This window comes from Anser anser, assembly GCF_964211835.1.
Source record: "Anser anser genome assembly, chromosome: 10".
In the NCBI taxonomy this organism is placed as follows: domain Eukaryota; kingdom Metazoa; phylum Chordata; class Aves; order Anseriformes; family Anatidae; genus Anser; species Anser anser.
Genome location: NC_139730.1, coordinates 3,918,524 through 3,932,536, shown reverse-complemented (window position 1 = coordinate 3,932,536; position 14,013 = coordinate 3,918,524). Strand labels below are relative to the sequence as shown.

The 14,013-nt window shown below is 43.1% G+C and overlaps 1 protein-coding gene across 6 annotated transcripts in view; it reads right to left on the bottom strand.

Moving 5' to 3' along the window:
* ADAMTS17 (ADAM metallopeptidase with thrombospondin type 1 motif 17) overlaps positions 1 to 14,013 on the bottom strand; it is a 185,558-nt gene that overhangs the window by 4,208 nt on the left and 167,337 nt on the right. For all 6 annotated transcript variants that reach the window (XM_083850395.1, XM_083850394.1, XM_083850398.1 and 3 more), the window contains one exon: positions 3,162 to 3,339. In XM_083850395.1, the coding sequence (XP_083706521.1) occupies positions 3,162 to 3,339 (178 nt within the window). The remainder of the gene's footprint in view (positions 1 to 3,161; positions 3,340 to 14,013) is intronic.

The following is a 14,013-nucleotide window of genomic DNA, read 5'->3' as shown; positions in this document are numbered from 1 at the left end:
CTTTGGACAAGAAAAGAAAGGAAAAACTAGCAGATTAGCTAGACAACAGCGTTGCAGGAGCGATCAAAATCTCTGCATACGAAAGAAGAAATCTCAGTCTGTCAACACTGGAGACCGGATGATGTTCTTTCTACTGAGATCACAGGCAATGGATAGAGAGCTCTTGGAAGTGCTTGTTGCAAGTCTGAAGCTGGCTGTGACTGCGCGAGCACAGAGCTCCTCACATTGTACCTATTCTGTCACAGTGACAAGGAGACCTACGTGAACGAAATGCCTAAAGCCTCAGCTTAGATTTAAGCACAAGAGCACCTCCCAACAGTCAATGGGAAGCTGTGTGCTTCCAGACAGTGCTTTGCTAAGGCACACTTTCAGGAGAGGCCATCATCCTCTCAGTGGAAAATATTTTTGCAGAGGAGCAAAAGCAAACCTCATTTAATGGATATAAAGCTAAACTGATAGGTAGCAAAAAATAATTCTTAGAGTAGTAAAATACGGATGGACAACAATTAGCTACTGGGAGGGGGCTGGATGGCAGAAACCCACTCAGATTGACAAAATGTTTGTGCAGGGCGAAAGTAGTGTGAAGATACCATTGCTGAATCTGTTGTCACTATCATTAAAGTGTCACAAGTGGTTTTATGAATAAGTGACAAGAGTAAAAACTGCACATGATAACAGTGCATAAATCCAGTGAATGCAGTCAATGCTACTTGATTTATAAACTGCATGTAGCAGTCTTATGAATGTTGTGATGATTGGAAAATCTTCTAAATAAATCTTGTTGCCTTTAAGGTTGGGAAAAATGGACTAATTAGAGAACATCAAAAGGTGCTGACCCAGCAGCATCTCAAGTCCATCATTTCTCATCTCTGCCACATGAAACCAAGAAAGGCCATTATTATCCTGACTTTAGCTGTGAGTCTCAGTGCCAAACACCAGAAAACCACGGCAGTAGATCTGGTGGGAATGCATATCACTGAAGCTTCATTTAACTGGACAAGTAGTAAAAGTTCAACAGAATCTGATGTAATGAAGTTGCACTGTCTGAGAAAAAAGAAACATGAAACCAATTTAAATAAAAAAAAGTGAGAAAAAAAAATTGACCATCTTAAATGCAGGGAGGACAGAGCTACTTCTGAGTCTGCCAGCAGCGAAGGGGATCTTTGAGGGGGTTAGGTCTGCAGTACCCTGTGCTTTCCTGCTTCCAGCCAGGGAGTTTTCAGAAACATGATGTAGCTGAGTAAGTTAGACATCTTGCAAGAATGTCTGAGATACACCGTAAGAATCTTTACATAATAGAAGGGCACTGAGCCACAAATAAGGTAGGACTCCAATATGTTAGAGGTCCAAGAACCCTTATAGGTTGTGAAGACATAAGCACGCCTTAGAAGTAACATAGTTCAGGTGCCATGGGGACAGAATAAATCCCCTCTAAACGTGTCTTCACTGAAGGACACTGGACACGAAACATGAAAGCCAGGCAAGGTGAACTCCAGTCTTAGATATTTCTGACAACATTACCTGGGATGAAAAACATTCTGGAATGCGGACAAGGCAACATAAGTTTTGTAGTCTACTGCATTTTTTCTGTATAAATTTTTCTGGGAGGTTTCTACTACAAAATCTAGAAATTAAAAATAATCCAATGGAACCTGCTTGTATATAGGAAGAGTAAAACATTCAATGATGTATCTTTCTGCTAATATCAAATATCATTGTTTCTGGCCCTGGTGATTCCAAGCCTGGTTCAGAAACAAAAGCATCCCAAATTACTTGCAGATTACTTTCAGCAGAGACTTGAGCCTCCTCAGTCTTCTAAACACGTGAGCTTTTTATTGCTTTGCCCTAAAATGTGAATTAGGATGGATTTCTTGTCTCATCAGTGTATCAAAGGCTTATTTCTCAAATGAAATGTTTTCCCTCCACTATGCTCATAGTGCTAAAATATCTGGGAAGTACTCTCAGATGTTCTTAAACAAAAGAGCTTAAAAGCGCCTCAGTATGACTGCGTTTGCAAGAATAAAATTTCCCATACTCTTTTAAAAAAACAGATGTTAAACTTTTGGAAAACAAATTTCAGTTCAGAAGCAAGCCTCAAGTCCAGTCCTAGTTTAAGTGTTATTTAACCTCGGAAAGTGTGATTAGGAATGCTTCCCTATTATTTAGCAACTCTGCCTTTTCTTGTGTGCTAGAGGCTTCTTAGGCTAAAAGAGGCTGTGGACTGGAAGCTGTTCTGCCTAGTGAGACCTTAGCAGCATTGTTTACAACCCAGCCTCTTGTCCTGAAAGCAACAGGAAGCATGGATGAGGCCGTGTCAGAGTAACTGATGGCTTAGTTTAGCTTCATTTTACTGGTGATGATGTGTGAAATGTAAAGAAACCAAATCGGTTCCTGGAGCCGTGGCTGAATACAAACGGCTGAAATCTGAGGAGAAAAAAATTATCCCCTTATAAACTAAACAAATATGACATGGAAAATTATGGATTCCCCCAGTTTTGTATTGACAGAAGCATTCTTAACTAGAGCCGTTTCTTAAACACAGAGTTAAGGTGTTCCTGGGAACAGAGGGCCTGTCACCGCACACTCAGCTCGCCCAGGTACGCGGGGGATGCAGGGAGGCTGAGGGGAAGGGCAGTGGCAGAAAATCAGAGTTCACAGAAGGAGGCTGGATGCTTTCTTGCCTCCCAGGGTAAATTAAATCATCAAACCACATTCTTGTGGCAACAAATGAAAGGGGGAAAAAAACCAACAAAGCCAGCCATGCTCTGCTTGTCAAGGTCATGTACTTTCCTTGGGGCACAGATGAGTAACGCACCACACTTCACATCCACCACAGAGCAAGCAGGGTGAGATCTGTCTGGGACTGAGAAAGGTAAGTCTGTCAGCTCCCTCAGCTCTGTGATCAGTCAATCCCCCACCACTTGTCTGCTCCTGCTGGTCCCTCAGGTCTAGCCGCTGCTGAGCTCTGAGACAGGGATTAATGGCTAAGAGAGGACCTATCCACACTAGTCGAGGGTCTGGCTGGGTGGCCCTCTCCAAAATTCTGGCCCCAGGTAATCCTCTGAAGCCTCATTTTTCATTTTTATTACTATTTTTAACACCAGGCACGCTGGGACCCTGGGCTTTTTGTCTGGTCCTTCACCCCAACACCCCTCACTCACCAAGTCTGGGCGAGGTAATTGTGTTGACATTAATCTTCTCATTGCAGACCTCCTGGTGGCACTGCCTGTAGGCCGCTGGCTTGGACAGGACGGGACACTCGCTGCCGTGGCGCCCGGTGACTTTGTGCATGCACTGCACCACACGCGACTGGAGGCCCTTCCCACAGGTTGAGGAGCACTGGAGGAGAGAAGGGACTGAGACATGGTCGAAGCAGAGTAGCTTCAAAATCACATGTACGTGAACACCGTGAAAATAAGTGCCAAAACTGAAGCGTGCAGCGGGCTGGCAGCTAAGTATGGTGCTGAGGACTCAACACAGAGCAAACTTGTCAGCCAGGGAATCTTCATACAGCTTTTGTTGCATTTGTCCATGATGATTTTGCAGCTCCAGAGAGCGCTGTGCGCAGAAGAACAGCTAAGGGAGCTGTTGTCGTTCTGTCTGGGCTCATTTCACCCTGAGCCCACTGACACTGGCTGTCTGTCTGGATACCCATGAGGCTCAAGAAGGCAGAAATGCAATTCCCTCCACCAGCCACAAGGACGCAGAGCTGGAAAATGTCTACTGCCTAATACTGCACGAGCAGCTTCCACTTCCCTATCCACGAGGGACCCAGTGGAGCTGGTTGCCTTGGTTTAAAAGCCCTCCCCAAGACTTGGACGTCTAACAAGGCTTCTTCCCCAGACAGGATGACCACTGCCAGGTACTGATATGGGATAAAACCAAGGATTACAGCAGAGGCAGGCAGCTCCTACAGCATGCCCAGACCTCTAGAGAAGCTCCGTTCCAGTACACAGGAGAACACATCAGGTATTCAAGTACTCACTCATCCATCCCCGCTAACCGTCTGGCACTTGCCTGTCCTCCCGGGAGCAATTGCAAATTGTACTCCATGAGTTTTGGCTTCTATTAGTCAAGAGGCCCAGCCTGTTTATATGCTCTCTTTGTTGTCATACAATTGGAGTCCCTACCTCTCCCTCCCTCTTCCTCTGGCCCAGTCACTTGTGATTTACAATGTCCTACTTGCACGCAGTTCAATTTTAATAAAACAAACGCAGTGAACACAGTGAGGTGCACCAGCTGGAGTTAATAAAAGAACCTTGTATTTAAAATAAAGAAACAATGGGTTGCAGGACTTTGGTAAGATTCCTATTTCTGCTAGAGCCACACACAAGCAAATGATGGGGAAGAGGAGGTGGGGGAAACGTCAGGAAATCTAATTAGGATGGTGTCAAAATGATCATGTTTTCTGTCCTCTGCTGTTTCTGAAAAAGGTCAGTGCAGTAAATACTATCACCTCTGAGCAGTGTTTCTTAAAAATGGCATGGTGGACATCTCAGAGGCTCAAAAGATAAGCAACATCGGGGCCGGACTGAAGTTCAAGTATGAACGATGCGTACGCAGTGTGGATGATTTTAAGACTAGCACCCAGGGACAGAAGAACACACGGATGCATGTAGCCCTGCACCTCTCCCACCTATCACTTTCTTTTAGAAGTATCATAAGAAATCCCTGCTGCTTCTCAAAGACCATCTGATACAAGAAGCATGGCTTTGTTCTGGGCTGCAGCACAGGGAGCTTCTTCCTTTGTGCACCACAGCAAGGCCTGACGCAGAATGGGCTCAGATGAACAGAACGGTAAAATAGAGCCAGTGGAGCCCTGCTTCAGACAGCTCAGTGCAGAAATACATTTATATGATGTGCACTCTTCATTTCTGGGTAGGAGGAACTGTAGGATCAGAGAAGCCTGTTGACAAAAGTAACATAGACTCTACCTAATTTTCGTCTTCCATCAGTCACATTAATGACTGCTTATTAAGCAGTTTTTCTGTATTTGTTTTACTCACCAAATTGGTATTTGCTTTTGTTGAGAGAAAATGTGTCCACCTGCTCTTTGTTCCTGTTCTGTCCCCAAATGCCATTTCTCCAGGACTGAATGTCTCCATTCTGAACAAACTCTGGCTCAGATCCCTTCTAGGCTTTGCCACTAAGCCACTCTGGTGCGCAACTTACCTCTGTTTCCAGCTATCCTTCCCCTCCAAGACCTTACTATTGTATTCTGAAGGTAGCAGTCATGCTAAATTAAAAGTTTATATGTGTTTTCAAACTTCTTTTTTTATTTAATAAGTAGTTGTTTTTTTTTTTTTCCTTCACATACTTTTTATTTCAAGTTTAGTGCCAACACAGGAGTTTGCAGCAGATTTTTTTGCGCTTAAATGTTCAGATGTTGAATTTACATGACGTTTTGGTGACTGCCTACTAATACCTCAGCAATTGTTATGGTGTTTAGGACCATGTAGAACGAGCCCTTTCTTGTATATCCTCCTGTGAGATATTCCAAACTGCAGTCATTAAAGTCCCGTATTTAACCCCCCTTCATAACGTGTGCTCCTGGGATGAGATGGAGGCATTGCATTAGTCGTGGGTGCCCCTCTGCTGTTCCCCAGCACTGTGCATCCTCAGTGATTTCTACCAGTCTGGAAGACAATCAGTCACAGCCACTACATTTAGGTTTAAAATTAATAATTTTTATCCTGATTAAATGCAGCTATTAGTCCCTTCCACTTCACTGGTCAAACTCAACCTCTTATCCTCAGGATTTCAACGGCACCTGTAGTCTCCAGAGTGCCTTACTGGTCTTAATTCTCACAAAACTCTTTCAAGGGGAGTGAATTGCACATCCATTTTACGTACAGAATAGCTGTTATCACATAGGCATAAAATAACCATGGGGCTCCTTCACAGGATTGTAATATAGTGAGGCTGAGACCTTTGTCTCTGGCTTTTAGGCGCTCCCTGCGCTTACAAATACTCTTAACCCCCCCACCAAAAAAAAAGAAAAGAAAATAAGAGAGAGAAAGAAACATTTTTCTCATAAGGTGAATAAGGTTTTCAGATACTGATATACAAACGCTCACCTACCTTTGACTGTGTTCCTGTCTCTGCATTTGTTAACCAGCAAGGAGGGCAAGCAATGAAACTTTTTCCACAGACACTGCCAACTCCAATCCTTAGACAAATAACAGCAGAGTTTTTGCCCGAAGCAGTTTTATTCCTTCTCCTGGGAGACTGGGATCATCACCTATGCTATGCAATTAGTTTTTCACAGCCAGGAAGACGGATTTTAACATCTTTCTTGAACTCTTTTGGGCTTGGCAGCTAAAGGAAGGTTGGACATCTGGCTTATTTTAAGATGAAATTTTCAACTCTGTACTTGGATAGTCTCTTTCCTAGGAATTTCAATAGGAAATAGGAATAGATACAAAATACATACAAAGGGGGAATTGTTACTCATGCTGCACGATGAAGAGAGGACATCATTAAAAGAGGCATAAAAATCAAACTCCAACTCAACAGCAAATTCCCATAAATACCTTTCCTCCTATTCTGGACAGCTAAATGCATCGCTTCAGTCTCTCTTTTCCCAAATATTTATGGAACAATTTAGTATATCCATGGAAAAATTTTCAGGGCTGGATTCACTCTGTGCCCTCTGATACAGGACGCTTGGGCTTGGACACTGGTATAAGGAGCTTGAGTCGGGAAAGCTGCTGCAGTCTTTCTGCAAACAGGAGAACTTCCAGGCAGCCAGCAGCTGCCAGCGAGAGCATGACACTTGGGGCAGAATGTGGGCTGGTGCTGAAAGTACCCCTGCAGCCCAGCACCTCATCCATCTTTAGCTGGTTCAGTTCCACTCTGTAGGAGGCTGGGAGGCTCCAGGGCTGCACGGTGAAACTGTACCAATTGTGTTTCAAACGCTGTTGATGGACACTGACTTGAGTTGTTATACTGCTATTAACGAAAATGTTCTGAAAATCAGAAAAGCTTTTATAAGCATTTATGTGGCTCTCAAAATACGCACACGTTTTGATGCCACAATGGAGGGAGGTGATCTGCGAATGTGGAGATCAGTTCTGGAACCACGTGCGGTGCGGCGTGGATCTCTGCCTGCCTCCTGGGCTGCTAGGCAAGCGCTGAGAGAAAATCTTGCAAGCATCTTGCCTGCACTGGAAAACCAGGGACTCGAGGAAATGGTTGAATAGCGACTCTGGTGTCAAACAAAGAAGTGTTTTCTTCCCTTCCACCAGGCATTGCCAGTGATATCGCTATCAGAAAAACGCATACGCAAAATTCATATAGTTTAGCCACAACACACTGAACTGACAATAGAGCCATTGTAAATGAGAAATCGACCCAGAAGCAAAAATCAAAGGCTTGTTCAACACTGTAAGAAAGAGGGGGTTAACGACCAGTTACGAAAAATGAACCTAATGAGAGCCCTTTTAACTCCCAGTTTAAGCACTACTTGAGAAGGCAAAAGGAATACAAAAATGCCTCCATTCACATTCCTTGGCAGTAACATGTAAGCCAGTGGGGATATCCAGAAGGAAATAAACTCACAAATTATCAAGGCAGCAGCTGCATTCATCAGCTTAAAGAAGATTTACTCACAGAAAAACTCCAACCTTAAGACCAAGCTATGATTTTTCAGCTGGAATGCTATTTCCACCTTAGGATACTGGTATGAAAGCCTGAAATCTACCAAAGGTGAGGACAGATGTCTAATTGCTTTGAAAGCAAATGCCTCAGGAGAATATTAGGTATTAAACCAGAATGAATTTACAGTAAATGCTGAGATCTGTCAGGGAGTTCATCAACTCCTGATGTACAAGATAGCCAGAGACAGAGAGAGGAATAAGAATGAATTAAGCCAGGGCAGGCCTGCCTTTGGGCAGCTGTAGGAATGTGTAAGAGGGAGCAGTCCAAACAATCCCCGTGTTGAGGCTCAATGGGGACAGAAAAAAGAACAGATTTACCATGGCAGAGGACGGGCGGGATGGATCTGTTCGGGGCTGAATGGAATAATGAAGCGTTGCTTGTGCCTTAGCTGAGGGCTGCTGACCTGACAGGGATGCACTCAAACCACACGTCACCTTTAAAACTCTCATTTCTGTAACCTCTAAGAGATGTTCGTCTCTTCTGTAAGAGACTTGCTTCTTCCAGCAGAAGGTCACAGCATCCCTTCAGCCAATCCTGAATGCACTACAATATAAGGCTGATCTGTTGTGGGGAGAGAGAGTTCAAGATAACACTCATAACTAAGCTGAAGGCAAGATTTTTTTTCTCTATTCATCAGTCTGCAGGCATCTGAAGTTTACAGATACTAGTTTGTCCCCAATTTGCTGAAGGTTGCTGAAGCCAAGGATAACACTATGGCTAAAGCTTCAATATTCAGAGATACAGTCAGGCTTTACTGACTTCAGAGTTCAAGTATTTCAAGGCGTTAGGATAGGGCAGAGTTTTTCCCCCAGGGGTCTTTATTTCTTGCCTCTATGAAAGTCAGAAAGAAAGCAAGGCAAGTTCCTATTAATAACATTCTAACACAGCATCTGAGATGAATGACAAATGTCCTGGAATTTCTCTGTTCCTGAGACTTTAATGATATACATGTGTGTGCTCAGAGAGTCAGTGCTCTACACACCTTACCATCAGGCTTTTTATGAGTATCACTAATTTAAACTCTGGAGTTTTAGCTGAAAAGCAGCATGCAATACACTTTCATAAACACCAGTTCAACTTTCACCATGGCATCATGCTAAAGAAAGAGATTTCTGTCTTTTCGCCGATAACATCTAATTAGCCCAAAGCAAACTGTAAGCTGTTTTTCAAGCTTCCCTATTCTTTCCTTTCCTTTTTTTTTTTCTTCTTTTTAAACCCCAGATCTGTAAAGAGAACATATCTGGTCTTGCTTACAACAATCCTTCATTTGGAAACTTTTGTGAAATGACTGATTTGTTTAACTTAACCAAGAAAAAATGCATACCCTTCTGACTCAGAATGGGAAGAAACAATAAATTATAGCAGAAAATGCTCATGGCTGATGTGACAGTATCTTAGAAGGAGAAGAGAGAAGCAATCTTTGCAAACTGCCTACAGCTGTGCTTTCAAACTGCATGACCCTAAGGAACAAGACCTGACCAGCATCTCTCACTGCTTAATTAAGCTTGACTTTGCTATTCTGAAAAGTTCCATTGTGCACACAGAGTTCAGAGATTAAGAGCTGAATGCATGAATATTCTGGGTATTGACAGTGCCCCTAAGTACTTGTGCAATGCAGCCCAGGTGGATGCTAATGAGGAAACGGCATTTAATTCATCACAGCAATCGGACAGAATTCACGTCACAGAATCACAGTTTATCCAGAGTTGGAAGGGACCCACAAGGATCACTGCATCCAACTCCTGGCTCCACGAAGGACTACCTAAAAACTGGATTTCAAGAATGAGCGCAAGTAATAACAGCAAAGATATGAAATGATACAGTATTGCCTACAGGGTGCCAAATTGTAGCTTGTGTGTAGTGTTTTGATCTGCGGCAGGTACAAGCAGAAACCCTCCATAGCTTACTCCATCCATAAAACTTCGTGAAAATGATGCTGAAAAACGCCTTATGTAAAAAACATAATTAAGCTAACTTCAAGCTAGATAGTAATGGAAAACTATAACTATGTAACCGTGGAATCACATAATTCAACTCAGGCTGACTGCTGAAGAATTTACCCTACTTCCACAGCATATATACTCACGCCAATGCTGAACAATGTTTTTATGGGCTACATGAACTACAGTCCCACGCTGACTGCTGTCACAGATGGTATCCTGAAAGAGTATCTCGGGAACTGAGGCTCCACTGAACACATTTTAATTACTCATCACTTAATGATCAATGCTACCTGAATGCAATTTATTAAAAAATAAAAGTAATTAAAGACCCCATTAGGATTATTTGATTTCAGCAAGAGGCTGTTCATCTCCATCATGTCAGTTCTGCCTGAGTGTTGCCTGGACAGGGAGCTACTCAGCTCTGAAACAGACGATGAACGCTGTGTTTCATCACTTTGCATCGTCAACCCAGGGATCACCAGCAGGTTGGTAATAATTACTCTTTAAAGATATTCTTGAAAGTTGTCACCTTAATGCCTCAGTGGTCATTATAAATCTCCCTAGGCTTTTGGAAAGACTGCAAAATTACAGCAGTCCCTACTAGGGACACATACTGCATGTTGTAAGGATTCAAAGGACAAAAACCTCTCCAGTTGAGTAGTACAAACATTAAATAGTGAGTTACCCACTTTTCATCTTTTTAAAGACGTCATCCTAAACACTGTAACATCTCAGAGTAATTCAGAGAAAACGAATGCCAATATTTGAACAGGCTTGTCCTGCGTGCTTTCTTCTTTTTCACATTAAAAGGAGTGAAATAGTCGCGATGACATTCCATTTCAAATCCACTGATCTTGGTGGGAGGCTTTAATTCTCCATCACAAAAATGCACTCAATGAATGAGGCTTTTAAATAAAAAGTATCAAAAAAGGAAAGTTATTCTTCCAATTAATAGGATCACTGGAGGCTGTATTGGAACATGAGACAATAACAGTGTAACAGAATGTGCTCCACTTCAAACAAAACACTGATGAATACGGCCTTTTTGCAGCACTCTCCTTTCTAAGGAACCATCAAAATGATTTCTACTACGGCTGTTCCCAGAAACTCCAGCAGAGATGAGCTGTGCAAACTGTTGTGCAAACAAGACACAGTCATGGCCTCAAAGGCATGATCAAGACTTGGTTCTCCCTTCACTTTCCATGCCTAGGTTTGTGTCGATAGCTGCATTAACCGGGGCTGACAGCTATCACAAGGTCTAGAGAGAGCTTCAAACTTGTTTTAGTGCCAATATGCCATTTTTACACCTCTGACCATAGCAGAAGACTTTTCACAGGTGGAGAATGGAAAATCAGAGAGCAAAAAGGGTAAGATTCATCTTTCTGAACTAGCTCTGTTTAGGTTCTCTTTGCAATCAGTGAGCGGAGAGAGATTACTTCAAAAGGCAATGCAGCCGTTACCAAGGAGAGGGGATAAAATTACTCCCAAGAGCTGCTCGTCTTACTATGATGGTAAATGGTGCGTAACAACTATCTCAAGCAAGGCACCGACCTGTCTGATGGCTAGGACTCAGCAGCGTAAATTCATTAAGTGATGGTCCCATGGCCATACAGAGGCCTGTAGGTAAGCTGAACTTGTATTAGCTGTCCTTTCTTTCCTCCAGTGTGTATTTGCACTGCAGGTATGGAAACTGTATTTCTTAGTTTGTCCACACTAAAGGAGTACAGTTGGTAAAAGAGGCTGTGATTTGCACATCAGTGACAATGGGCCAGAGGAAAAAAACAACTCAGGGGATAGGAACCAGCAGTGCAACTTAGAGCAGCCCACTGGGGCAGTAGGTAGGTTTAGGACACACTGATGGCCTGGCTCCTGGCCATGCCTACAACCACAGATGTGAAAAGTTAAAATACAGAAGCCTGCTGGGTCCTCTCCTCTCATACCCGGCTGTATCACTCTCTGGAGAACAACTGATTTGCACCAGTGAGACCTGTGGACGATTTTCCAACGTCAGTTTCTAGCTGTGGTGCTGAATGCACATGAGGAGCCATAAATCAGAAAGCTGTTCGCTAAAGCCAACGCAAGTAAGAGGCAGGAAAAGGTCTGTCAGCTGCGGCGTGCGACTGCAGTTTTAAGCCACCATCCCTCCTGCAGAGTTTTCTCTCAGTTCAACAAGAAAAGTTATTTTCTCCAAGGTAGAAGGAGATGACCTTTATGAAGAATTAACAAGTTGTCCGTGGTTTATCATAAACAGATGGCGGGTCAAGCCATGAATTTGTAATGAGTGTTAGAACAAAGGACGATTTGCTGCTATGTTTGCAACAGTTTTGAATACACCTCTCCAACCACAGCTGTCCTTGATTTGCTCTCCTTATCATGTAATGTGAGTTAATCGTTAAAAGTGAGGCATATAGAGGATTTTGTTGATGTTCCCAAACATTTGGAACTTGGAAAACATGCCTTCCTGGCACTGGAAGATTGTAGAGTATTTTTTGAAAAAAGCATGCTTCTCTGTGTGCTGTACGGTTAGGGGTTTTATCTCTCTGAGAGTGCAACCCACTGCCTTCCTGCCAAAACAATTAATTTGCAATTACAAAAGCCTTGTTACCACCCACTGTGATGAATGACTGCTGATCTTCAGTATGAAACACCTCAATGTCTGGCACAAACCCAGTATTTTTCTTATAGGAAATTACATTTTTTTTCTCCCTATTGTTAATATTCTCCTGGGATGAGAACCCCTAGCCAGTATTTCATAGGCTCAACAAAACACCGTAAAGAAATTGGCAACTAGCGATGTGCAGGGAGGGCAGGTGGCTATAGGTAATTTTTCAGATGTGTTTTATCATTATTGACACGATTTGGCAACAAGAATATTCTTTAGCATCACACTTTGCCAAGCTGATCATTCCTAGTCCTTTGCAGATTCTGGAGTGTACAATCTCTGAATTCAGTGAAAAGTTGTGCCAGGTGGTTATAAAAAATGTAAAGTGGTAGAAAAAGCTTTGCTCTCCACTACTTTCCTTTGCTGAAGTGGAAGCCCAGTTTGAGATGTCATATATTTATTTCTGTTTTCACCGAAAAACATGAATCTGCGATGGTTCCTACACAAGACCCAAAGATCTTGCACAGTCCAGCAGGTCAGATTCTGATCTGAATGGCACTGGAAAAAACCTGAAGTGACTTAGGTGGCTGAATGAACCCGCATTTATACTAATGTAAGGCAGAATGACATCAGGCCCGAAGTGCTGAGTGAGACCTTTGGCTTGTGGCCAATGGACTGGAGGGAAGAAAGAAGGACAGTTACACTGGGTTCACATGGGGTTCCCCGAGAGTAACGTAGGCTTTAGTAGTTACAGAGCATCAAATGTAACAGTGAAGAAAAAATATGGCAGAGCCAATATATTACAAGGTTTCTATGTGTCTTTTGCCTTCTAAAAACCTTTTCATTGGGCTATGTAATACAATAGGTTAATGAGCTAAATTGTTGCCTGAGGGACAGAATTTGCATGTTTAAACTTCTACCCACAAAACTGGAAAAGCACCCTTGTGAAGATCAGCACTAACGATGGAGTCAGAGCACCTTGCTTGTAATTTTGCCTTCCTTGATATAATACCACTTAAAAAGAGAATAGCCAAAAGTGAAATGGGAAACCCTGAACCATTTTGTGCTATTGGCTTGAAATACAATACTTCAGTCACAAGACAGAAGTAGAGTATGTTGAGTGTAACAACTAAGTAAAACTGGAAATGAAGAAAAATCCATAAAAGTCTTCTGGAGGAGTGCTCCTGCTATAGAATCTTGCCTCTTCGATTATACCCTAGAAGAGTCCATAAGCCAACCAGTGAAAAGGAACTGAAGAAGTACAGCCTTGGCCTGTATATGTGCACCTGAGTGATTTCCCTGCTTCATTATCAGTAGAGCAGAAGGGGAGAGCGCTGAGGACAGAATGGGGAAGCCTGGGTAGCTACAAAGCACTCCCCAGTGCTGTTCATCCTCAAGCACAACAGTTCCTTGTCACTACCATAGCTAGCCAGCACATCTAGCAGGCAGCTCCCTGCAGCAAGCCAGTAATGTGCTCCCACATCATTTAGGACACATGTTTTCGACTCCAGGAGTCACGGCAGACTTCGATGCAGTCAGTCCTGGTCCCTTCAAGTGCAGCCTGGAGCACGCGAGCAGTTCAGACTCAGACTGTGCATCCTGCTAAGCTTTCCGGCGAGCCGCATACACACAGACATGTTCTGCTCACTAGCTGCCTGCATTCTGTACAGGAATGGAACACTCGACACAGTTTGTCAGCAAAATCAATTCATTGTGAAGGAATGAACTACTGTCCTGCTAATGCATCAAGAGGCATATTTTCAGCAGCCTGGGACTCTGAAGCAAGTGTTGAGAAAGTGGGCAACCTAC